The 25,090-nt window shown below is 39.9% G+C and overlaps 1 protein-coding gene and 1 long non-coding RNA gene across 7 annotated transcripts in view; both read right to left on the reverse strand.

Annotated features, from left to right (window-relative positions):
- The window catches only part of atp11c (ATPase phospholipid transporting 11C (ATP11C blood group)), a 48,900-nt gene extending 28,308 nt beyond the window's left edge, over nucleotides 1-20,592 (reverse strand). For all 5 annotated transcript variants that reach the window (XM_028589063.1, XM_028589062.1, XM_028589059.1 and 2 more), the window contains exons 1-2: nucleotides 20,033-20,592; nucleotides 162-281 (exon numbers count right to left, since the gene is read on the reverse strand). In XM_028589063.1, coding sequence (XP_028444864.1) covers nucleotides 162-281; nucleotides 20,033-20,059 — 147 coding nt within the window. In that variant the 5' untranslated portion in view covers nucleotides 20,060-20,592. The remainder of the gene's footprint in view (nucleotides 1-161; nucleotides 282-20,032) is intronic.
- A 2,226-nt stretch (nucleotides 20,593-22,818) lies between these two features.
- LOC114562288 (uncharacterized) lies at nucleotides 22,819-24,794 on the reverse strand. 2 transcript variants are annotated; one of them, XR_003693480.1, is made up of 4 exons: nucleotides 24,710-24,794; nucleotides 24,168-24,205; nucleotides 23,619-23,687; nucleotides 22,819-23,076 (listed from the first exon to the last, which is right to left on the reverse strand). It is a non-coding gene; the product is annotated as an uncharacterized LOC114562288 (long non-coding RNA). The 2 variants fall into 2 exon arrangements; XR_003693479.1 differs by lacking the exon at nucleotides 24,710-24,794 and having other exon boundaries at nucleotides 24,168-24,331.
- Nucleotides 24,795-25,090: the final 296 nt, after the last annotated feature.

Genomic DNA, 25,090 nt, shown 5'->3' on the forward strand with positions numbered 1-25,090 from the left:
AGACTGTTCAGGAGTTCATCACAAGTGTTAGATAATAAACGAAAAATGCCAGAAGGCAGGTGAAACCTAATATGCAGAGGAGCTGGGAAACAAATGGAGGAATGTGAATTTTTATCTTGTACGGCCAGACTGGAGCCCTGGCATGTGAGTGTGTTTCTTACCTTGGAGGACACAATCCTGTTATCACAGAACTTGGGTGGGATGAAAACCTCACTGGTTGAAGATGACCGATGACCAACATAGATAGTCCTACTGTCTACTCTTCTTTCATCGCCGCCAAGCTAGAGGAAGCAGCGGAGGGGGGTGGAGATGGGAAGAGATTAAAAAAAAAAAATTAAAAGAGAAAGGAAAGAGAGGACATGTTAGTAACTTTGACTTTCACTTAAACAGAAATGAGATATTGAACGAGCCTAGTCAGTTAAATCTTACAAAATATAAAATGCTCACACTAGAAACAATTACTTGAAGGTGCGCCAAAATGTGAACTACTATCTGCAGCATGGGGGATGTAAAATAAATCAATGAAAACAAAAGACTTGTTTATGATGCATTGTTATTTCAGGTGCAGCAAATCCACAATGATCACAAAGGATTTGTTGTGGCCATAAAGAGTCTTACAGTCTGATGAGGCCTAAATTCCACCCACAGGTCAAGAATTAAAAGATTATAATTTCTACTGTGGTGCAGAAAATAAATAAAATAAGACATGAAAAGCACTGTACTGTTGAGCACAAGCCAATAACTCAGAGGGGACAAAGAAAAGTATGGCAAGGGTCAAACATGGGTCAAAATGGTGATTGGGCAAGAACTATGACTTAATTTCTTCTGTCCCAGGAGGTCACTCATCGATGATAAACGAGTCATGAATACGGGCAGCCAGGAGTAAAATGCTGCGCTCAGATTTATAGGTTGAGCTGCCTTGTCTTGATGCAGAAGGCAGAGTGAACTGTACACACACATAAGTGCACACACACATTAGCCAAATGTCTGACAGAGGACAGACTTCAGGAACCGGCTCAGGAGCCAGAGGCACGCTGGACTCCCCTCAACATGAGGTGGCCGAGGCATTCCTCTTCCATAAAAGGCAGTTAGGGTGAATCACAGAGGAAAAGCAGGGAAGCCAGGTCGTTGCGTTACCTTTACTTCACAGGAGCTCTCCTTACGTAAATGTCACACAAACAACAGTATAAATGATGACCCAGAAAGGAGCTAAGGAAATTGTCAGGTAGGACTTTTTCCTTTTTGAATTTGAAATCAGTTTGCCTCAGTGTGTGGAGCTGATTGGGTTCATTCTTCTGTGTGAGAAATAACCTGAGGCTTTAACTATGCATCGCTTTTTAAGTATAAGTGGAGAAATTTATGCATTAACATTTTCGTGAAATCTTTAAATATTTTGTTCTGCAAAAGGTGGCTTTGTGGAGTGCCTTGGTTGCCGAGTGGTTACAGTGCAGGCCATATATCCGCATTCTGCAACGTCCTGGGTCACTTAGGACCTTTGTTGCATGTCAACACACACAACATATTTCTGTCCTGGAGAGGGTAGCCCAGAAAATGTGGCCTATGCTGTTCTCTCAATGGCCTCAATTTCTATTCCTGACATCCCACACACGAGGAATTCTGAGGCTTTGGGTGGACAGCCACAAGGGCTGGAGGATCATGATAGCAACAAAGCCAGTATACTGGATCAGCCAGACCTACTACACCCATATTTGCTTTTACCTCCTCTTCTTTCTTATCCTAAAGCGTGTTCCTTATCTCACAATGCATGAAGACCTCTTTCAAGAGTAAACTGAGTCAGTAAACATTTGTAAGATATCACAGCTGTTGACCAGTCAAGTTATATCTTTACGTTATATGTATGTGTGTCTGCAGTTCATTAATCGCTCTAATCAATTTGAAGGAATATTGGTCATAATAGAAATTCTGAGGTACTTATGGGAAATTAAATTGCTCATAGTGTTTTTCATAAATAGTCACAAGAAGCTCTTCTGTTTGTGCATCATATTAGGTATTGGTAGTTATGTTTTGGTCCATGACTGGCCTGATCATCACCTTGAGAGATGAACAAGCTCTACAACCGCATCTTGAGCTCACCGCGTTGCAATGATTGGCTACAGAAGAGAAGAAGTCCGTTCTTGGAGCCACTCTGACTGCTGCTCTGACCGCTTTGATTGTTATCAGTATGAACGACTATGTGGCCGTCTGCACCACCGCCTTCCGACCACAAGAAGCATGAAACCCGTTTTACACCCATCTCTACTTTTAACCAGAGATTAAATGAGAAAATATGTATTTGTATGTTTTTTTGTTTGTTTGTTTTATTTGGATCCCCATTAGCTTCAGCATAAGCTAAAAGCCATTCTTCCTGGGGTCCTACAATCTGTCGTGTGACAATACAATTTACGACATCACATTACACACCATACACACACACACACACATTACTGCACATTACACAACATTTGAAAATACAAATCATATTTAAAGGTTACAATCAAAAAAATAAAAGATTATGCTACTCCAAATAAATATTTTAAGGGATAAGATAGAACAAAAAGACCTATAGTAGACTCTCTCTAAATTGGTATTAGATATTGAAATTTCTTTGAAGGTAATATTTCTTAAGTGATTTTTTAAAACCATACTGATTTGTTGTTTGATAGTATTTGGAAGAGCGTTCCATTCATACATTGCTCTGTAGGTCTAACTGAATGTTGAATTGATTTGGTTTTCACTTAAGGTAAAATAAAACTACTTCCTACTGCATGCCTCGTTGCATGATGTGTATCAGTACTAAAGGATAGTTTTTTATATAAAGTAAAAGGTGTTTTGTTTGTTATAATATTATGTAAAAAAAAATTTAAAAAAACATTAGTGAATACACAAATCTATTTTTAACTTTAAACCATGAGAGGCTTTCATGCATTTATCGACATTTGATCTAAACCCACATGAGAGAGCCACACGTGCAGCTTTATTCTGAATCACTTGTAGTTTTTTAATATGAATTGTTGGTGCTGGACCAAACCACAGAGCAGTAATCAAGTTGGGGAAAAAACAAAGCCTGAAGTACTTGTTTAACGGTCCGTGGTGTTAAGTTTTTTGCACACCTTTTAAAAACTGACAAGGTGCTGCCCAGTTTCTTAACATGTTTGCCCCAACACAATCTATTGTCAATCATCACTCCGAAAAGTTTAGCCTCTTCTCCTTGCTCTACAGAAGTTTGATCTACACTGAGTTCAAGTTTCGGTTTGGAACATAAAGATAAATGAGTTCCAACCACTAAACTGGTAGTTTTAGATACATTGAGAATCAGTTTGTTACTACTGATCCAGTCCACCACTGACTGTAACTCTCTGTAGCTTTGTATTTAGATCACCAATATCAGTTCCTGATAAATATATAGTGGAATCATCAGCAAACATTGAAATGCTTGCTTTATCTAAAACAGATAAATAGGTAGATCATTGGTAAAGATTGTGTCGACAACTTCCGTGAGGCACGCCATGTTCCACAAGCCTTACCTTTGAAAAGCTTCCATTAAAGTAAACTAATTGTCTTCCATCAGTCAAATAACTTTTCATCCATAATAATGTGGTTCGTGAAAAACCATAATATTCCGTTTTTTTAACAGTTTTGATCAATTATATATATATAAATAAAATGCTGCAGTGAATTCTAGCATTACAACACCTATTATTTTCCTCTCCTCCATATCCTTGAACCAGTCATCAACCATCTGAGGTGGCGGTATAATACAAAAGTAGTAATCTGCCATAACAAGAAGAAGAAAAAGAACCATCTGAGTAGGGGCAGTGGCTGTTGAGTGTTTTCCTCTGTATGCATGCTGAAAATTTGTAATTAAATCGTTATTTAATAAAACAATTCTTTAATAAACAATTCTTTCCATTATTTTACTGAGGATTGGTAATAAACTAATTGGTCTACGGTTTGATCCAGAGAAAGGCATTTTCTTATTTTTTAGGTATTGGCACAACTTAACATGTTTTCCATGCTTGCAAACATATATTTTCCATAAAACACATTAATTGTATGAGCAATAGTAGGAGCAATGATTGAAACTATTGGCTTAAGCAACTTATATCTGAGATAGTCAACACCAGGTGGTTTGTTTTTACAATTCATCAGAAGTAATTCAACTTTTAACCACTGACACTCTTAAATTTAAAGCTATATGTTTTACCTTCCATGATCTTATTTATCAATGTATTTGATAAATCTGTCTTGTGTGGCTGAGTAGTAGTTTTAAGATTTTATTTATGAAATAACCTTTTAATGAACAAATTCACCTTCATTTTCTAAATAAGCTGGAGTTGATTTATTATTTCCTCCTAATGTATTATTCAGTGTATTCCATAATTGTTTACTATCATGTTTTATTTCTGTAATTTTCTTATTATTATAGTACAATTTATTTTTCTTCTTATTTGTTACATTTCTAAGTTTACAATATATTTGCCAGTCCGATTTGAAATTAGATATGATTGCTGCTTGTTTAGCTAGATCTCTTGCTTTCATAAGATCTTTTAATTCTTCATCTAACCATGGGGTGTTGACATTTTCAAACAGTAACATTTTTTCATTGGTGCATGATTTTCTACAATTGTCATTAAAGTTTGATCAAAAGGCTGAAATGCTTTCTCTGGATCCTTTTGTAGAAATACCTCTGACACCATCTTCATATTGTAATTGATTGAATCTTCTAAATGACCTTTTCATTATTACTTTTGGACCCGATTTAGGAACTTTTGTTTTCCTTACAATTGCAATAAGGTTATGGTCACTTGGCACAGATAACTAATTTGAGCAAAATAAGAGTTATCTCGAGACACTTTACAGATAGAGTCGGTCTAGACCGCACTCTATAATTTCCAAAGCCCCAACAATCACAGTAATTCCCTTAAGAGCAAGCATCAGCAGTGGCTATTGCGACAGTGGCAAGGAAAAACTCCCTTTTAGGAAGAAACCTTGACATGTGGTCAATACAGGAAGCTGATTGAGTGCCATCTCTTTTTATACATATTCTAGTCGGTTTATTTAATATTACCTGTAATTACCTGTGATAATCCATATGCCGTTGCTGTGCTCATTAATTTGATTTTCCTAGGACAGTCAGAAGAATTCCAATCTATGTTGAAGTCACCCATTAAGTGAGGACCCTAGCAACCAGTTCCTAAATGTAGTTGTGCTCTCAGCTCAAGTAGCCTACAAGTTGTGCAGCTATTACTATGCATGTAGGTGATTAGGGTTATGCAGGCAGGGGATCTGCTTCATCTAATACAAAGGTCTGCAACATGTGGGTTGAAGAGACAGATTACCATGAATATCAGATCCTGGACGAGTGCCAGGGAACGTGTGAATCACGGCCACCTGGACAGCAAGCTGCCCCAAAGTCTGTTGTTGACTAGAGGTTAGATCAAAGAATAGCCTCAAACACTTGGAAGCCTAATTTATGAGTGCAGGGACAAAAACACAGCCTACATAACTAGGGTTGGGTACCGAACCCTGTACTTTTACCGGTACCGACTGAATCACGTCAGTATTACCGAGTATTAGTTCACGTAAAATCAAATGGTGCCAAATTTCGGTACTTTACTTGTTTGCCAACTTTGGCATCCCACTGCGTTTTCCTCCTCACATGCTGCTCGGAGAGCTCACAGGCCAGCCAGACGTTAATATCATCCACGTTATTATTATAGTCAGCTGCCGCTGATTCTGGATGTGAATTAGCCTGTGAGGCATTCTGATTTATTCAGAAATAACCTCTCTCAGCTAAAGGCTGGAGGTAGGACGAGATACGACAACATCCCGTCTGATATTTACTGGGTTTGTTTGTGAAATCACCGACACTTACGCTGGGCAGTTCAGTTAGCTCCCGCAGGGCTGGACTGGCCATCTGGCATACCGGGCATTTTCCCGGTGGGCCGACGCACTTTTAGGCCGAATCGCCGATATAAATAGGCCTTTTTTTATTTTTTGCCCGGGCCGGCCCATAAAGAATTCACAGCGGCCCATTGGTTTATTTTCTTTATTGGCACTGGCCTGACCCAATCAAATCCAGGAACCCCCTTCCGCACTCCGGGCCGCAAATTTATGAATCCCACTAGCCACGCCTCCCGTCCCTGAGACACGAGCTGTAATAGTTATGCTGGAAGTTTAGCATCCACGTTAAAATGGACAAACAACCACCAAAGTTCAAGGGTGGTGCAGAGAAATTACAGGAGAAAAAGATTAAGAATCTACAGGCGGATTCCTCAAAAATTTCGGATATGTTTGGGGCTGTAGAGCTGCTTCAACATCAGCATTACCTGAAGTAGAGGAGGAGGAGAGGTGGCTGGCTATACAGAGAAGCAGAAACAGCTTCATGACAGGGAAGAAGCCGAGTGACCATGACAGGGCCATGGGAGCGAGTAAGGAAAAGATGGAAGAAGAGAGTAGATGACGATGTGGTAAGGAGTAGGCAAATTAACAGGGACTCTCAGGAAGGGAGGGAGGCTGTGTGTGTGTGTGTGTGTGTGTGTGTGTGTGTGTGTGTGTGTGTGTGTGTGTGTGTGTCACGTCATAACGACAACAAGCAGTTTGTCTGTAACATTAAAGTTAGTGGCTATCAGGTAACCTATCAGTTTAAGCTTACATTGAAAATGCTAGCGGTTAGCCTGTTGGCTAGCTGAAAAGTCTGGGATCTATAACATCAGTGTTGATACAAGCATCAGTGTTCCTTGAATGGCTTAATTAGTTTCTCTTGTATTGGTGCTCTTTTCCAGGGCATATACTACTCTCAGCTTTATTGTAGCTTTTGGGAAGGGTTATGGTTATTGTATTTAGCAGACACTTTTGTCCAAAGCGACAAAATATGAATCTTACAATAGTTAAAATTAAATTTAAAGTTGCTAAGCCAATATTAAGCAAAATAGTAATAATAACAATAATGGCAATACAATATCAAATATCAATAATAAAAAAATAAAAAATAAAAATATACAAATCATAACTCTAATGAATTAATTATTTAAGTGTAAGATCAACAGATAAATCTTGAAACCCCTCTTGAAGGATCCAAAACTATCACATGAAAGCTGAACACTAGGCAACTCATATCATAGAATGCATGCATATTTTAAGAGGTCTGTCTGCAGGGAATGTGTCTGACCCATCACAGTGGGTGTGGGCCGCCTGGGCCAAAAATGCCAGGGCCGATTTTTTGTCCCAGTCCAGCCCTGAGCTCCCGTTAGCTAGCTGCTGCCCCTGGAAGAAGCCAGGCGGCCAATGTAGCTCCCGGTTAGCCCCGCAGACCCGCGGAGCAGACCAGACTGAGCCCCGGGAGTCAGTGAGGCTGTGGCGGGGGCACACTCCTCAGTCAGCCGATTTGTTTCAGCGAGCAAAATTGCTGAATTTATTGTGCCGACATATTATTTGTAGCAAGCTAACTGTTCAGGTGGACTGCACGGCAGCACGAGCTTGCAAACAAATATCTTTGTGCTCCACACTCTAAGAGCGGGTGTTCTCAACAGCTGGGGACACAGTGAGTGTTCAGCTGGCGCAGCTCTTACCTGAAATACCAGTCTTTCTTAAAAAGAATTACACAAGAACTACTTAGTAGTAGTAGCATTAGTCTGATCTATGTTTGAGCTTGACTGGGTGTGTGTGTGTTTTTTTTTTTTTTTTTTTTTTTTAAAGGTTTACTGTCCATTGTTCATATTTTTATATTTTTAGGAGGGGGATAAAATGTTCATATGTGGGGTGGGGAGGGTGTTTGTATTGTGTTAAAATATAATGTTTTTAACTGAGAAGTTGTGAGTTTTTTTTAACGGTAATCAAATTCCGTAGTTGTTACAACCAGGCGTTACAGTTTCAGTAAGAGTAAGGTAATGAAAAAGTACCGTTGAATACCGAGACCGAACAACAGGCACCGGTACCGGTACCGATATTGGTTCATATGCGAAAGGTACCCAACCCTATACATAACTCCAGTTTATGAAATAATTTGCTTCTCATTAACCGTCAAATCGCACAAAATAAAGGCAGAGTTCCTTGTCTTAAATCAGAAATATTTCCCATTGTCTCTCCAGTCCAGACTAGCCAACCGGCTTTCATAACGCTCCCTTATGCATGAGCAGCCATGTTCACACCTCAGTATGGCTGTCAAATCTACTATCCCCTACCCGCTCCTCGACACACACTGACACTTCTACAGCAGGACCGGACGGACCTGGCTGCCAGAGGATGAAGGGAGAGAGTGGGAGGAGGAAAGAGTGTGAGAGAAAGGAAGTACTACAGCATCCAAGGACACAAGCCCATCCAGGTTTTCTTATCAAACAACAACAACAACCAACCCCCAGGAGGAGCAGTTAGCCAAGAACACCCCCATGGACTACTTTGTTCATTTATTTGAATCAGATGCAGTGTTTCTGGCAGTTATCCTTCCTCCGTGTACTCCAACTGAACTGATATTACTCCACAAATGTACATCATTACAGATCTACAATACAGAGAACACCTAATATAACATTAGGAAACAATGTAGGTCCAGGAAAAGCAATCATGTACAAAGGGCTGTGCACGCAAAATATAAAATGCAAGTAATGAACAATTTACAAAACAATTAGCCTTGAGTCAAAGGGCTCTGGCTTGTACCTTCAGGGGAACAGGTCAGACAGACAACAGCATTAGTTGGCGGGTGCTGCGGTAGTGTCCAACTCTTTAGGATTGATTATGCACAAGAGCCATGCTAATGCACAGTTTCAAGGTTGCAGGCCTTTTAGAAAAAAAACACTACATAAGCAAGCACTGTGCCACAGAGATGATTCTCAAAAACGAATGTTGGCACCTACACACTCGCATAATTCATGCTGAGAATTAGATTAAATATATATAAATTAAATTGAGAAAGTAGTCCATGCACTGGGGTTCTAAAGATAAGAAAACAACTATTGAATGACAATTGATTTAGTGGCAAATTAACTGTAAAATATAATGAGGGTCAGACCATAAGACCCACTTCATTTTTGAGCAGTTACGTGATCGCAATGCTCATCCCAAAAATAGTGAGCTGGCCAACAAGAAATGCTAATGTAGGGAAAAATAGTACCCATTGCATTATCTATACCTCATTGTCAAAGGTCACACAAAGCTGTTCAATGACAATGATGTTAGCAAGCAAAGCAAAAGTGGCCAAGAGTTAAGTGCCAGTATGTCAATAACTAGTAGCAGATTCATCCTTGGTGAAAAAGCATCAGCTACAAAACGTGAATGGAGATCAATAAAGCAAACATCCCATGCTCAACTGAGCTGAGATGTAATTGGTCAGAAATAAATGGTGCATTAGAGAAATGACTAAGTCTGAAACTTTACTTTAAATAATGCTCTTAATTAAATGATGCACAAATTGTGACATGTGCACAGGATGGGACAGGGGGGATATAATACTGCATTCAGCTACAGCCAAACTCTCAATGATGACTCGGGTCTGATGACACTGCGTCCTGTCACACCATCTCACTATTCAGTGACTATCCCGCTTTGTCACAATCTGCATGCTGTTAGCTGAACAGACACAGTACAAGGCCACGTATACTGTAATACAATCCATCACAACAGTACAACCTTAGTGGAACGTTTTTAATCATAATTTGTGCTGTAGCCTGTCAGGATTGCATTATAATTCCTCTACAGCATATACTGTATGTAAACAAGGACAAACAACTAGTACTGAGTCTAAGAAAAATTGAACATTTTAAGTAAGGTCATATTTGTTGTAAGAGTAATGCAATAGTTGCATTACATTGAACAGGTGTGTGTAGTTCTCTATTCACATAGTGTAACAATTGCACAGATTACAGGTATAAGAGGCTGAAAGATGCACCATCTAAACCTGTCAGCACCTCTAATTAAGTAGACTGTAATGTACATAACCACAGTGCAATCCACTTTGTCAAATATAATCTTAGTTAACTCGACCAACTGGCAATATAGGCAGGGTGGAAGGCAATGCAACATCAACTAGGGCTGTAACTAACAATTATTTTCATTATCAAATGAACCTGCGGCATATTTTCATGATCAATAAATCAATTGTTTAGTCTAACAATTGTCAGATGATGGTGATAGAATGCCCAAAACTGTGAAAAGCGGCAATTCCACACATTTGAGCAAATGTTTGGCATATCTGCTTGAAAAAAAGACTCCAACAATGTATCAATTATCAAAACTGCCAATCTGTTGTTAAAGTAAACAATTAATCTAATGGCTGTTTCTGCTCTAAAAAAATAATCAAATCAAAAGCAAGTCAGATGTGGTGATGTAAGGGACAACTTGTTGTAGTAAGATTCCTTAGGATTACTCACATAAGTCATGCAATAAGACACCCATACAACTGCTGTTATCTAAAAAGGACTACATCAAAAGCAACTGGTTTTATTGTTTTTATTAATGAAGATCACCACTCATCTAAGAGGCATTGTTCAGTTCTCCTGATTAGTGGATAGTCCCTTGATTCAGGTGACACAAACATGTGAGTCACACAAGAATAAAACACCATATTCAATTTCCCTTGAAGTAGCCCTTCTTCAATGACATAAACATATTGCCATTTATGGCCTGTAAGTCTGTCTGAGAGCAAGTGGTTCTGGCTCTCAGGACTGCACTGGACAGCAAAGATGCAAGCAGTTGTTCAGCTTGGTGTCAAGGTTTAACTGAAGCGTGGCTCTGGCAGCATACACGTGCGTCTCCAGGCGAGGAGTGTTTGGTGTCAACCAAGTTAAAACTGACAAGCATCCCTAACAAACGGCAGATAAAGATGCTACCACGATGCAAGAAGGAAAAAGGCCAGTGACAGCATGTGTGACATCGGCACAGGGAGTGTTATTTACCCTGACACAAATAGATTTTGAGGTCAAACAAAATCAATGCTGTAACTTATTCTTACAAAAGTGCGGAAGCCAATTGAAAAAATGTAAGCCCTAAAGAATACAGTAGGTTAAAGTCTGTCTGCTCTTGTGGTTCTGTAACTTGGGTACAGGGGAGAAAAACACACAGCTAATTCAGAACAGAATGCAGGAGCTGTGTCATTAAGCTTTAAAAAAATCCACTCAGAAATCTACTTAAAACACATTTAATGAGGTGTGAGAGAGCTGTGTGAAGAAGAGAGAGCACGGGGGACCTATGCTTGTACTTTTTTATGTCCTGCACATGTACTAATACCACTCTGCACTACACTGAGAATGACAGGGTCGTTGTTAAGTCCGTGTTCCAATTTGACCCCATTTCATCTCATTCTTTGCACAACAATGAACCAAGCTGCATACAGTATAATGTCTCATTCAGTTGTACCAGTATATGAGAAGAGTGGGCTGAAGAGTGTGGGTGGCTCAAACCTTTATCATATTACTACTTAACAACATCTGCTTCAGCTGCGTCTTATCTATCCTATCAGGTTTTATGATGTTGCTCTCAGCTTAAGTGGATTCATCACAGGTCAACCTTATCTGCCTCGGAACGCAGTACATATTAGCAGTTTTCCCTCTCACCACATACAGAAAAAAAAAACTTAACAGGAAAACCCCCAAGAGAAGATCTTTTATGGGGCCATTATGTTAGCAAAACTAAAATGTGTGTGAAAAAAAAAAAAATAATCTCTAAAAATGCGTACTGATATTTGAGGTGAATGTGTACAGGAATCTGCTAGCCTGGCATCGCCAGACTATTTCGCAAATGTGTATTAAGGCACGGTCGCACATGCGCAAATGCAGGCAAGTGACCATTGACTGCCGAGGCAATACCGGCTGGTTAAAATACAGCCACAACCACGCCTGGTGGAATGTAGGCTGTATTGCTACTGAGGCACAGCGCAAGCATAAAAACAAATCTTGTGTAAAAAGACAGCCAATTGAGAGGCCTCCTGAGGTATAACCAATGACTTGTCTGTATTTCTAGCTCTTTGACCAAAATACTTTTATTTATGCCATTATTATCTATGTGCGCATTTACAGATTCTTTTCTTTTTACACATTTAGAAATGTATCCAGCATTCACAGATCTATGTACACATTTAGAGATTCTCTTACACATTTACAAATCTGATTACGCACACACAAATTCAGATACAGTCACACAACTCTCTCCACACACATTTGCAAATCATTTTTGCTACAATAATGATCCCATAATATATGACATTAGAGTAGTCTAGGCCTAAACATCAAATATTATTCAGAGAATAATGTAAAATAAATGCCAGAGCAAATGCCTAACCTCTAGTAAACCGTTGCAAGAAATGTTGATGACAACAGTAAAAACAGCCTAACTGCAACATAAAGTTGCTATTATGAGAGACTGAATAGAGTTGAGTGATGAATGTTTGAATGCAAGGGGAAAGATGCATTCGTTGAGTCAATGCTGTTAGTCACTGCAGTACTCTATCTGGCAGGCGCCTCTCTTTCATGTTCTCTTTCTTGTCAGCTCACTTGCCTGACTTCTTCCACCATTCTCACTCGGTTTCACTAATTGTAACTCTCTGTTTTGATTACACATACAAGTGCTCATTGCCTAGGCTGCAAAAGATTTACAGAGGCTACATTATCTTTTGCAAAACGTATAGACACATTAAAGTCAAACCAAAATTAAAGGTTTGTAGTCTCCTCAATCCATTTGCAGATGTCAACTACAATGACTTTAGGAAGTATTCACCTTTGTTGCTTTACCTGTGCAACAAACGAGTTCTTAAAACAGCGTAGTGATATGGATATTCAGTAAATATTTAATCACAGAAAACCTTGTTTTCCCAGCTTACTCAATACAATAGGACCATATTGTCTCACAGGAAAATAATGTTAAACATTTCATACCCTTAATTAAACTGCTAATTTAGGTTAGAATAAGACCTTTTGATTTTTTCGTTTCCAGCTTTAGATTTCCCGCTATATATCTAAGAAACATCATGAGGAGGGGTGTGTAAACCATCATCAGTATATATCTTAACATTTGTTTTTGAGTTAGGTGGCTACAGAGCTTGTCCAAACTTTTGGCATTTTTCTATTACATGGTACCTGCTCGACTCGCCTCGTTTTCCATTGCAGATTTTAGTACCGCCTCAGCATGGCTGGTCATCATAGTGGCGCCGCAGTAAACTGCCGTGACCTAACGCGACAGACACACAGAACGTCGAAGGTGTGCTGCCACAGCCAGAAGACAAATTTTGTTTCAAATGAAGGTGGAGGCTGCAAAAAAAAAAAAAAAAAAAAAAAAAACAGCTGGCTAAACTATTTAAAAATGGTGGGTTTGTTCAGGACACCCCCCTCTGTCGCTTTCACGTCACCTTTTGGTATCGCCTCAGCTCGCATGGAACCTCGACTGAGGTGGTACTAAAAAAAAGGCAGGTACCAGGTACTTTTTTTCGTAATGGAAAACCAAAAAAGTCAAGTAGAGTCGAGGCGAGTCGAGCAGGTACCATGTAATGGAAAAGCGCCATTTGAGGCTACCAAGTTAAGGAAAAACAGAGCCATTGCCCCATAGTGAATCTAAAAAAGGTGTTACCTCCATCATGGATCCACCAACACTTGACCTATGGCATAGTCTGCAGAGCACATATCAGAGGCTTTTTGCACTGAATGCAAACAGTGATGAATAGCCCCACAGAGTAATAATAGTCCAACTTGAACTGAGGGCTGATCCTAAGGAGCTGTTGTAGATAGGCAAAGGCTCATTGTTCTACTAGCAACCCTGCAGCTGTAGAAGACACAGAGTGTACTGTACCATGGGCTGGTACTGGCCTACATTACACAGCTTCCCTCAACAATGGGGAGGAGGGGACACTCATCTAGACCTCGTACTGGGAACTGCTTTCTCAATCTTTTGGTCACCTCAAAAATGTTTCAACTACTTTTGCAACGCTTATGGTCTCCTGACAACTTTTGAAATGTCTACCGTATAAAAAACACTGACATTTTGTCAGTGGATAACAGGTGGCCACAAGATGAAAAAAGTCTGTGTACCACGTGAATGACAAAAGTGAATAGGGTTCTTATGGAGAAAACTAGGGGGGCACGATTCAGAAAATGTCACGATTCAATATCAATTTTTTTAGGCTCAAGATTCGATTCAAAAATGATTCTCGATTAAAAAAACGATTCACAGTATGTAAATGCAGTTACTTTTCCCATGTGATTGCAGTAGACATACAATTTAAAAAAAAATTTAAATAAATCTATTTTTGGAATTCTATGAATTGATTTAGAGCTTGTACGCAATACGAATGTGAATACATTTTTTTGCACACCACTAGAGAAAACTTCCACACTTTGTGCTTTAACACCATGAAAAGTGAGCACATTTCGTGCATCAGCCTAGTCACACTTTAATCTATAATTAAAGAGAATTTAAAGTAGTGTAGCCATAAATGGAGGACAGTTTTTCCAGCCAAGTGCACATACGCTGTGCTGTGTTTTTGTGTGCGACAAATCACCAGATTCAGCTTTTTAGATGAAGGTGCTTGATCTAGCTGCTTTTTCTCTGTAGTATAGGGGTTGTAACTTAACTGCAAAACACAATAGCTTTCATCCCCATGGCTGGCAGAGAGCCATGCAATACCAACAAAAAGGCATTTACAGTACATCCTAATGCTGACAAGCTTTAAAAATCCCAATCTCCGCTACAGCCCCACTGATGACATTATCTTTAATAATGTAGTGAGCTTCACTGGATGTAATTGCTATTTAATTAATTATCCTTAGAGACTGCATATGAAGGCAACGGACAAAAAACAAATGTGGCTCTTTTCTGCTTCTGCTCAGATGGCATGGTTGATTTGGGGTTGGGTTTTCTCACCAAGCGTTTCGTCCAACTGATGAAAAGACAGATTTTTCTCCCTGTGCCCGAGCTATACCACCTGCCTAGCTGGGGGTTTGCGGTGGAGATAATCATTGTAGGCGGTTGTTTAACCTAGGTGCTCATGCAAGCGGGTGTGGGAGGGGGCATGTTCGTATGTCTTCCAGCACTCATTAAATACTCACATGGACTTTGCTGTTCCTCTTTTTTGTGTCAGCGAGAACACTATCATTTCCGGTGATAATAATTTTTTTTTTTTTTTAAACTGGCATGACAAAACATCACAGATGCTGGCATCTCACCTCCTCCCTCTGTGCTCAGACACAGAGCGTGAGACATAGACGAGAAAGAAAAACATCCCCCCACACATCTCAGCATTCTCTTCACATCTCACTGCGAATGCTCTCTGGGTAATGCTAGAGCTGGAGCCTGGCACAGAAAATCTCTGGGATGATCCTTTATACATATATGGATGACAGGGATGCATTTTGAGTGCAGCTTGCCTGGCGAGGATACGTGGGTCAGGAAAAGGAGGAGCGATGTGAGGAGAATGCAAAATAAATGAAGCAACCTGAATTATTTAGAGCTACAAACTGAGAATTCAACCTAGCTTTTAAAAGAAAGTGGAAAATTGCCCACAAAAAGCCATCCCTGGTCCCCTTGTATCCAACCTGACCCGCCCACTCCCATGTGAACCACTACAGGAAGCCTGGAAGAGTCGGTCCATTAGGTGAAGAAAGGAGATGGAGGTGCAATGAGGCTACAGGTCCACCCCCTGGTTTCACTCCAGTTTCTTGGGTTTGAGTCACGCAGGGCTTTCCGTACTCTACCACTACATTTCAACAGCACGCTATCCCACCACCAGCCGTTTATTCTTTCACACTGCCTCCCTCCCCACACTAAATATATTTATAATCCTGCTGTGTGTTGCAGATGAAGTCCTTTGGCTGGGTTTCCATTACTGGGCAGAGTGCAGGAGACCAGATGGAGAGAGGACGGAAGAGAAAGAAATCAGAGTAAGCAATTCTGTTCGCAAGCCAATTCACAGTGCAAGACTAATGGCGGCAAAACTGAGCACAGCTCTAATCAATACGCATCTCTCCTAATCAAACAGACCTGATAAATCAAATGGTCCTACATGCCTTGTATGGTCTGTGGCCTTCAGATGGCCCTCTTAACCTAACTGCTCACCCAAGAGTGACAACTCTGTCCGAGGACTCTCGTATCTCATTGTTTAATAAAAGCCCCAAATATGTTTTCAACAGGTACTACTAGCTGACATGAGTAGCTATATAAAAATAAGATTGACCAGAATGCAATATAAAAATACAATTTGGAGCAGGATAGTAAAGCAGCAAAACCAAAATACAGTAATTCAAAAAACAATAGGTAGGCCTACATTTGACATTAAGTGCTTTGTTATGCTGGAAATTCATCTCATTGCCACTTGCAGGTCAGATGAAATACTGTAATGTACAGCAGCAGGTACAAAAACATCCTTTTTATAGTAGAACAAAACATTAGCTTCCCCTGGGAAGAGTGACACCGGGTTAAGTCTCAACCTGTTGTGTCGTGTACTTTGAAACAAAATCACCTTAATGTGCAGATATGCGTGCGATGTGCGTGCAGGTTTGTGTGAACATTACAGACCTGCGATTGCTCTTTATTGACCTGAGAAACAGGTTTACCGAGCCCTGGGGCTTTCAGACGCAATTGACATGCAATCCTTCAAACCCTTCAAACATAACAACATCTCCTGCCAGGTAAGGGCCTGGTTACTAGTGCTTGGGTCACAGTCAAGTCGAGACAGATCTGAGATTGGCAGGCCTCAGTGCATCAGCCTGCTCTAGGATGGATCAGACTGAAGAGAGCTGCAGAGGAGGGCAGAAGGGTGTGGGGGGGGGATCCCCACCTAGAGAGGGGAGGACCTGAGTGGTGCTGCTTCCTGAGCAGAGGCGGCAAATATTTAAGACTTTACTGCACAGGCCATAAAACACAACTAAATTAGCATGATTGAAAGTTACATAATGAACCCCCACCCCTAAAAGGTGTACTTTAAAAGCTATCAGGCCCCAAGAAAAAGAACATAGCATCAGAGGTGGATGTTCTATGTTACGGAAATAAATTGTGAAAATGTCAAGACATCACTGGAGTGTCTATGAATCAAAATCTAAACCACAGGGGAAAAAACTGTAGGCTAGAGTCTCGCCACTATCTTTTGATTAAGGTACATTTCCACTAGGGGTGGGGGAAAAATCGATACAGCATAGTAGCGCAATATTTTCTGTGGCAATACTCGATATGTGTATCAAATATATCGATACACAGACGCCAAGTATCGATCTTTTATTATATATGTGTTGGTCAGTTTGTCTGCTTGACAATTTGCAGCAATAAAACTGAAGTGAGATGAACAAACAGAGAAATGTATTGTGTTGTATGTTTTTAGATAAAAAAGATGTTGACAAAGTTTTGTTTTGGGGACATAATTTGAAATTGGGAAATATTTGAAGATGGAAAAAAGGTCATAAATTGCAATATGTATCACAGAATATTGCAATATCTTTAAAATCGCAATAATATTGTATCGTGATATAAGTATCGTGATGATATCGTATTGTGAGGCCTCTGGTGATTCCCACCCCTAATTTCCACATGGTATTTTCACATGCTACTGAGACAATAGACAATACTTCTACATCTTGTGCCTAAATAACCCAAAAACCAAATAACCAGGCTGCCGTTTAAATGCCGTCTTAGCTTATGGTGCTGAATAAAAAACAACTATGGCGTCTTATTCTTCACACAAGAAATGTGAGGTCTTGTCATATTCGGGTTAGGCATTATTATTTTTAGATTAATCGTTTTGTAAATAAAGTGTCCGAAAATAAAGTTCAAAGATATACAGTTTACTTTCATATAAGACAAGAAAGCAGCAAATCCTCACAATCGAGCAGGTAGAAATAGAGAATGTTTGGCTTTTTTGCCAAAAAAAAAAAAAAAAAAGACATCAAAATGCTTGCTGTTTAATTAATCAATTAAATGACTTAATGTTTCAGCACTAAATTCACTTATTGTATAATCCAATATTTATATCCCATATTTCCTGCCTTTGTGCACAGGGTCAAAACACCTGTCGAGCTTCAGTGTACTGCATTACTGAGCAGAAGAATATTTGCTACAGTACTACAACACAGTCAAAATATAAAACAGAAACTTCACATGTGATTTCAACCGCGCTACAAAGTAGGAGGAGGCATTCATGGTGTGAAAAGATACTGAGGTGATGCCTGAATGATGGTGTTTTCATGTGTCGGTGCTGTTCTCCTTGCAGTCAAGGCAGGGGAGCTCCCACAATGACTACTATCACATTTTCGCCAGACTCCATTTCTCACAGATCATACTGCTGCCTTCAAGGGCTTGAGCGAACATCAAAGGCAACTGTGTGATTTTGCATTCCTGTCAGAACATCACTACCTCTGGTGCTTCCCCCCTGATGAAAAAGCCCAGCCATACTCGCTCCCACAGCCATCTTTAATGATTTTCCAAAGACACACTCAGGGTTTAGTGGCACAGTGCATCATAGTGGGAGAGTCAAGTGAGACACATGAAGCCTCCTCAGTGCCTTTTGGTATGAACAGTCACACACTCCTCCATCTCTATCTGTTCTCCCTTTTCATGATGCACATGTACCCCCCCCCCGTGGGTAAGGGGAGGGTGGTGTGAATCAGGAGGCAGAGAGCCAGAGCCTCAGATAACGGCACTGTGTGCATCAATGACAGTGTGGCTGGCTGCCCCACACAAAATATTATTTACAGCTCACACTGGAGAGAAATAACAGCAGCAATCCTCTCCAGAAGGAGGGAAATCAGCTGACCTGGCAACACTTAGAGAGAGGCCATAAGGAGGGTCAGGCACTATAATTATTATATTGCTTCCCCTTATTCACTGTCGGTATCTATACTGCTCACATAGCCTGTGGGGGATTCAACCCGCTGGTGACAATAGGTATGGTGCATAAGAGGATGATAAATAGGCAGTAAAGGTGGTTTAGCATAAACCTGGCCTTGCGGATAGTTACTCCACTTTCAACTAGCCCGCTCATGGCTGATTAACGTTTGAGAATGGCAATGAAAACCAGTGGATGAACTTTAAAAGGGTAAGCATTAAATTGCCCAATTGTGAAATATGATGTCAAAGCATTTCACGCTGGCAAAATACCAAATTCTTCTATTGAACAATTCCAGTGGCTGGATGCAAATTAACATTGGAGCAAAGAGGGACTGTAGCACAAATAGAAACCACTATTATGCATTCTAAGGGAGGGCTGCATATTGATTATTATCAGTATTGATTAATCTGTGGATTTTTATCTTCTTATTTTATCCAAACCAATGGTCCAAAATCCAAAGATATTCTATTTAAAAGATATAAAAACACTGGAGAGCAGCAACTCCTCAAATTTAAGAAGCCAGAACTAGTTATGTATTTATTTTAGTTTAAATAATTAAGATGGTTATTAAATGCGTTGCTGATTTCCTTTGCATTCTTCGGCTAATTGTTTCAACTCTAGAGCTAACCATACATTATGAGAAAAGGGAACGACATATCTTTTGATGCAGGTCTTTGTGCCTTTAAATAGAGTACTTATTTTTAGCTTTTGGGACCCCAGAGAAAAGCAGTCCAGGTCTCTGGAGACAGGCAGATGTTCTCTCAAATAGAGCTTTAGTTCCAGGGCTGCTTTACATACAGGGGGCACTCGCTGTACATTTGATGATACGGTTGTTAAGAAGGTGGGTTTACATGGTGAGATGTAGGACAACAATTCAAGTCTGTGACCTGAAAGCCTAGCTAGTTTTATGACTCTGAGTTTAGCCAACATCAGCTTGTATTTGTCGTGACTTCCTGGCTGGCAAAGAACTTGCCAAGCAGTTAGCTAACTGTCTCACTAACGAGAGCAATGAAGTGGGACAACGGCTGTTTCGTGTTGCCAGGCAGTGTGAAGTAACAGTTTGTTTTAAGTTTCTCACGATTTTCCAGCGAAAATGGGAAAAGGGAATGACTGGAAAGGCCAGCTTACATTCTTTCAGAGCAGAATCACTGCAGTTAAAAAGCTAGCAGGAGCAGCAGGATGTCATAAGCTAACAATGTGTGTATGTGTATGTGTGGTGTTGATGCCAGGCACACATACCAAACGGTTCAGTCTTCTCCGTAGCATCTTCTTGTTTTTTTTTATCTTCTTTGATTTCGCAACACTGATGAACTCCTCTTATTCAACAGAAGCCTCCGGGCTCTGCTTCAGCTTCTCCGGGGAATAACTTTACATGTATGTTAGTTAACCTGGTAGCTCCTTAGCTATCTATTCTCTACTCTAACGTTAGTTCTAGCTATATGAAATGCCGCAGCGACGCTACATCGTTTCCATTTTGTTTGATTTCGGCATCTTCGCACCATTCGCATTCTCTCCCCCTGAATATTTTCCGCGTTGCGGTGTACTAGTCGCGCTTCCCTTTGCTCAAGGCTGGAATAGTCCCTGACATTTCGCGCTGTGCCCTGTTGCTTAGACTCGTACAAATCATTTATAGCTCTCGAGTCTGCCTCCCCGTTGCCTCGCTAACTGCCACAGACACACTAGAACTAACTTCCTTTTTTCAATCCCTGTGCTGAGGTCGCTTCACCTTCCTGTCAAACAAGTATTACTCCAGACCCGCAGCAACCCACAAACGTTTCCACGTTCACAAGCTCCACCCGGTGAAGGTGCGGCGATTTTCGCTCACAATGTATTATGGGTAATGTGTTCTGAATTTGAACTACAATCTTTCCTATTTCCCTGCACGTTCCATAGAAGAGTGGTGGAAGTTTGTGATTGCACTTCAAGGATCATATACATTTCTTCTCTGGATACACGATGCAAAAGAGGATATTCTAGAATGACAGCCCATCTGTTATAAAAGAATGATGGATAATAAGCTTTAGGTATAACTTATACCATTAACTTAGCACAACCTTACCCAGCTGGCATTTTAACGTCTAGTCACTGTTGAATCAATGTCAGGTGCCAGTGTTGGATAACCATTGGATTTTGTTTAGATTTTGCAAATCTAATCAACGTTGAAATAGCAACATCATTCCAACGTCATGTTTGTCAACATAGGTGAATTTGCCAACCTTGAATCAATATTGATTTTAGTTTAGATTTTGCAAATCTAATCAACGTTGAAATTTCAACGTCACTATAAAGTCCTGCTTTTCAACATAGTTTATTTTGTTTAACTGTTTTCACTAAAGTATTGATGTGCTCAACAGTAACACCAAACACCTTGAAATAGTTACATAAACACTAAGTTTGGGGACACGCACAGTCAGCTAGGAAGAAGCCAATTGGTCAAAGCAAGACCAGGAAGAAGATTAATAAAGACATTTCACTGATGTAGGAAACATGCTTTATTACATAGCTGCAAGTGTGCAAACATTTCACGCAACATCATTTTACACGTGTCGAACTTTAACCTTTAGTAAAACGGCCCAAACATTGGGCAACATTGAACACGGCTGGTTAAACCTTCCCTTCTTGTTACTTCTTTCTGCCACCGCCAGCCATCCTCTCTGGTGCATATTTCAAGTATTTGGCCATGTATTCGTCTACTTTTGTTGTAGTTGTATCAAATGACCTCAAGACAGCATCTGATGAGGGGAGAAAAAAAACAGATCAGTATTAGCAAACGCTAACCTCTGAAATTAAAATATTTTGCAAATATCAACTTTTGTGTCAAGTATATAAATTAGTAATTATCAACATGCAAGGTCATTGATAATCATGTGCTTGGGTGAGCAACAAAAGGCAGTTGGTAGTAACCAGTGCTGCCGGTAGAGAAGTTAGTCTAGAGCCCAGAATGGAGTATTATATATAATATTAAAGCATGCTCTGTAAAGTCCTCCAACTAAAATGATTTTTATTATGAATTATTATTGTACTTACTATATTCAATTATTCAAAACATTGTTACAAAACTTCCCACTTCTTTCTCTGAGGCTCATTATGGCCATCATTTTATTTGTCATACTTCTGCCATGGTAAAACAGATTTCTATTAGAATATTATATTGCAATCAAGTTCATTATGAAAAATGAGCAGAGAGTGAGTAAGTGGGTGTGTGGGGGAAGTGCATGACAGTATGACAGGGAACATAATCACTGTAAACTAATGCAAAAAAGGAACATAAAGTTACTTATGCAGCCATTGACTTCTTCACATGGTCTGCAGCATCAACGCCTCCCAACCTCTTCAGATGTTTACTCTGAAAAGGAGAAACGAGAAATTGAAAATATAACCAGAAAAAGTAGTCAGTAGAGTCCAGACTTCCACAAAGCAGGCAAATGATGCGGACGAGGAGTTTATAGCGGTCACCAAGGTGAACAAGCCAACTGTCATAATGAAACTTTGCCAGCACTTTACAAGATTAATTATTTAACCCTTTTGTTATCTTTGTTTTTTTATAGCACTTGTTGTCCTCCGGGTTCATTAGCTACTACTAGCATTACACACACACCCAGGGCCTGAAATTAACACTAGAAATGCACCGAATATTCGGCCAATCAATGTCAGGTGCCAGTGTTGGATAACCATTGGATTTTGTTTAGATTTTGCAAATCTAATCAACGTTGAAATAGCAACATCATTCCAACGTCATGTTTGTCAACATAGGTGAATTTGCCAACCTTGAATCAATATTGATTTTAGTTTAGATTTTGCAAATCTAATCAACGTTGAAATTTCAACGTCACTATAAAGTCCTGCTTTTCAACATAGTTTATTTTGTTTAACTGTTTTCACTAAAGTATTGATGTGCTCAACAGTAACACCAAACACCTTGAAATAGTTACATAAACACTAAGTTTGGGGACACGCACAGTCAGCTAGGAAGAAGCCAATTGGTCAAAGCAAGACCAGGAAGAAGATTAATAAAGACATTTCACTGACGTAGGAAACATGCTTTATTACATAGCTGCAAGTGTGTAAACATTTCACGCAACATCATTTTACACGTGTCGAACTTTAACCTTTAGTAAAACGGCCCAAACATTGGGCAACATTGAACACGGCTGGTTAAACCTTCCCTTCTTGTTACTTCTTTCTGCCACCGCCACCCATCCTCTCTGGTGCATATTTCAAGTATTTGGCCATGTATTCGTCTACTTTTATTGTAGTTGTATCAAATGACCTCAAGACAGCATCTGATGAGGGAGAAAAAAAAGATCAGTATTAGCAAACGCTAACCTCTGAAATTAAAATATTTTGCAAATATCAACTTTTGTGTCAAGTATATAAATTAGTAATTATCAACATGCAAGGTCATTGATAATCATGTGCTTGGGTGAGCAACAAAAGGCAGTTGGTAGTAACCAGTGCTGCCGGTAGAGAAGTTAGTCTAGAGCCCAGAATGGAGTATTATATATAATATTAGAGCATGCTCTGTAAAGTCCTCCAACTAAAATGATTTTTATTATGAATTATTATTGTACTTACTATATTCAATTATTCAAAACATTGTTACAAAACTTCCCACTTCTTTCTCTGAGGCTCATTATGGCCATAATTTTATTTGTCATACTTCTGCCATGGTAAAACAGATTTCTATTAGAATATTATATTGCAATCAAGTTCATTATGAAAAATGAGCAGAGAGTGAGTAAGTGGGTGTGTGGGGGAAGTGCATGACAGTATGAAAGGGAACATAATCACTGTAAACTAATGCAAAAAAGGAACATAAAGTTACTTATGCAGCCATTGACTTCTTCACATGGTCTGCAGCATCAACGCCTCCCAACCTCTTCAGATGTTTACTCTGAAAAGGAGAAACGAGAAATTGAAAATATAACCAGAAAAAGTAGTCAGTAGAGTCCAGACTTCCACAAAGCAGGCAAATGATGTGGACGAGGAGTTTATAGCGGTCACCAAGGTGAACAAGCCAACTGTCATAATGAAACTTTGCCAGCACTTTACAAGATTCATTATTTAACCCTTTTGTTATCTTTGTTTTTTTATAGCACTTGTTGTCCTCCGGGTTCATTAGCTACTACTAGCATTACACACACACCCAGGGCCTGAAATTAACACTAGGAATGCACCGAATATTCGGCCACCAAAAATTTCCCCAAAAACTACAAAAAGTCCAAAAGTCAAAAAGGAAAATGGCTGGTAAAAAGTCACTGTGGCAGGCTGGTGATCAAAAAAGTTAACTTCAGGCCCTCCACACACCTCAGAAGTGCAGTAGGTTACTTTCAGATTCAAATAGATGGTTGGGTTAGGTATGGGGACAACTCACCGTTGAAGGAGACTTTCAGGTCGTGTTCTTCCAAATCTCTGGAAAAGAGAAGAAAGAAGAATGTGAAATCTCAACTTTATTTTTAAAGTTTGTGGATGGAAAGTGTGTCAATGTGCCACGTCGCACACACACACTCCCTAGCATAGGTTCGTGGTTAAACTAGTCTGCCCGTACACGTACATACGTAGCAACACACACACACACACACACACACACACACACACACACACATCTTCGTTTTTTTATAGCACTTGTTGTCCTCCGGGTTCATTAGCTACTACTAGCATTACACACACACCCAGGGCCTAAAATTAACACCAGGGATGCACCGAATATTCGGCCACCGAAAATTTTCCCAAACACTACAGAATTTTTTTTTGCCCAAAAGTCAAAAAAGAAAATGGCTCCATTTCTTTGCACAAAACTTATTATTATTTAACGGTTTATTTTTCACATTTTTTTCGCGGGAGGGTGGGCATACCCCCGGACCCCGCTAGGGAGAGCCCCCCCACATAACAAATCCCAATTTAACCCCTGCTCACATGACTCAACATTTGTCTGTGTCAACTCAACTCCTGTCGTCTGTTGCCCCTTCTTGTCATTTGACTGTGTTGTCGTGCTGTGTCGTTGCACTCATGTCGATGCTTTGTGTCGTTATACTCGGTCTTTGCTATGTGATGTTTCAATGTGTTATGATTGTCGTCCTGATGTGTCGACCTACTGTTAACAAGTTGAGCAGATTTCCAAGCTAAACAAAGGGGACCTTCCACACGTGGTGGTCCTGCAGCCGTGGCAACAGAACCTGCCATTATTATCCCATCTAAAGCAATGATTGCAGATTATTTTTAAACACCTCGCCACACTAATAAGAGTAATCATAACATCAGGAAAGTTGGCTAAAAGTAATCTGGGTTTATTTGAAT

The sequence above is a fragment of the Perca flavescens genome, chromosome 10, assembly GCF_004354835.1.
Source record: "Perca flavescens isolate YP-PL-M2 chromosome 10, PFLA_1.0, whole genome shotgun sequence".
Taxonomy (NCBI): Eukaryota; Metazoa; Chordata; class Actinopteri; order Perciformes; family Percidae; genus Perca; species Perca flavescens.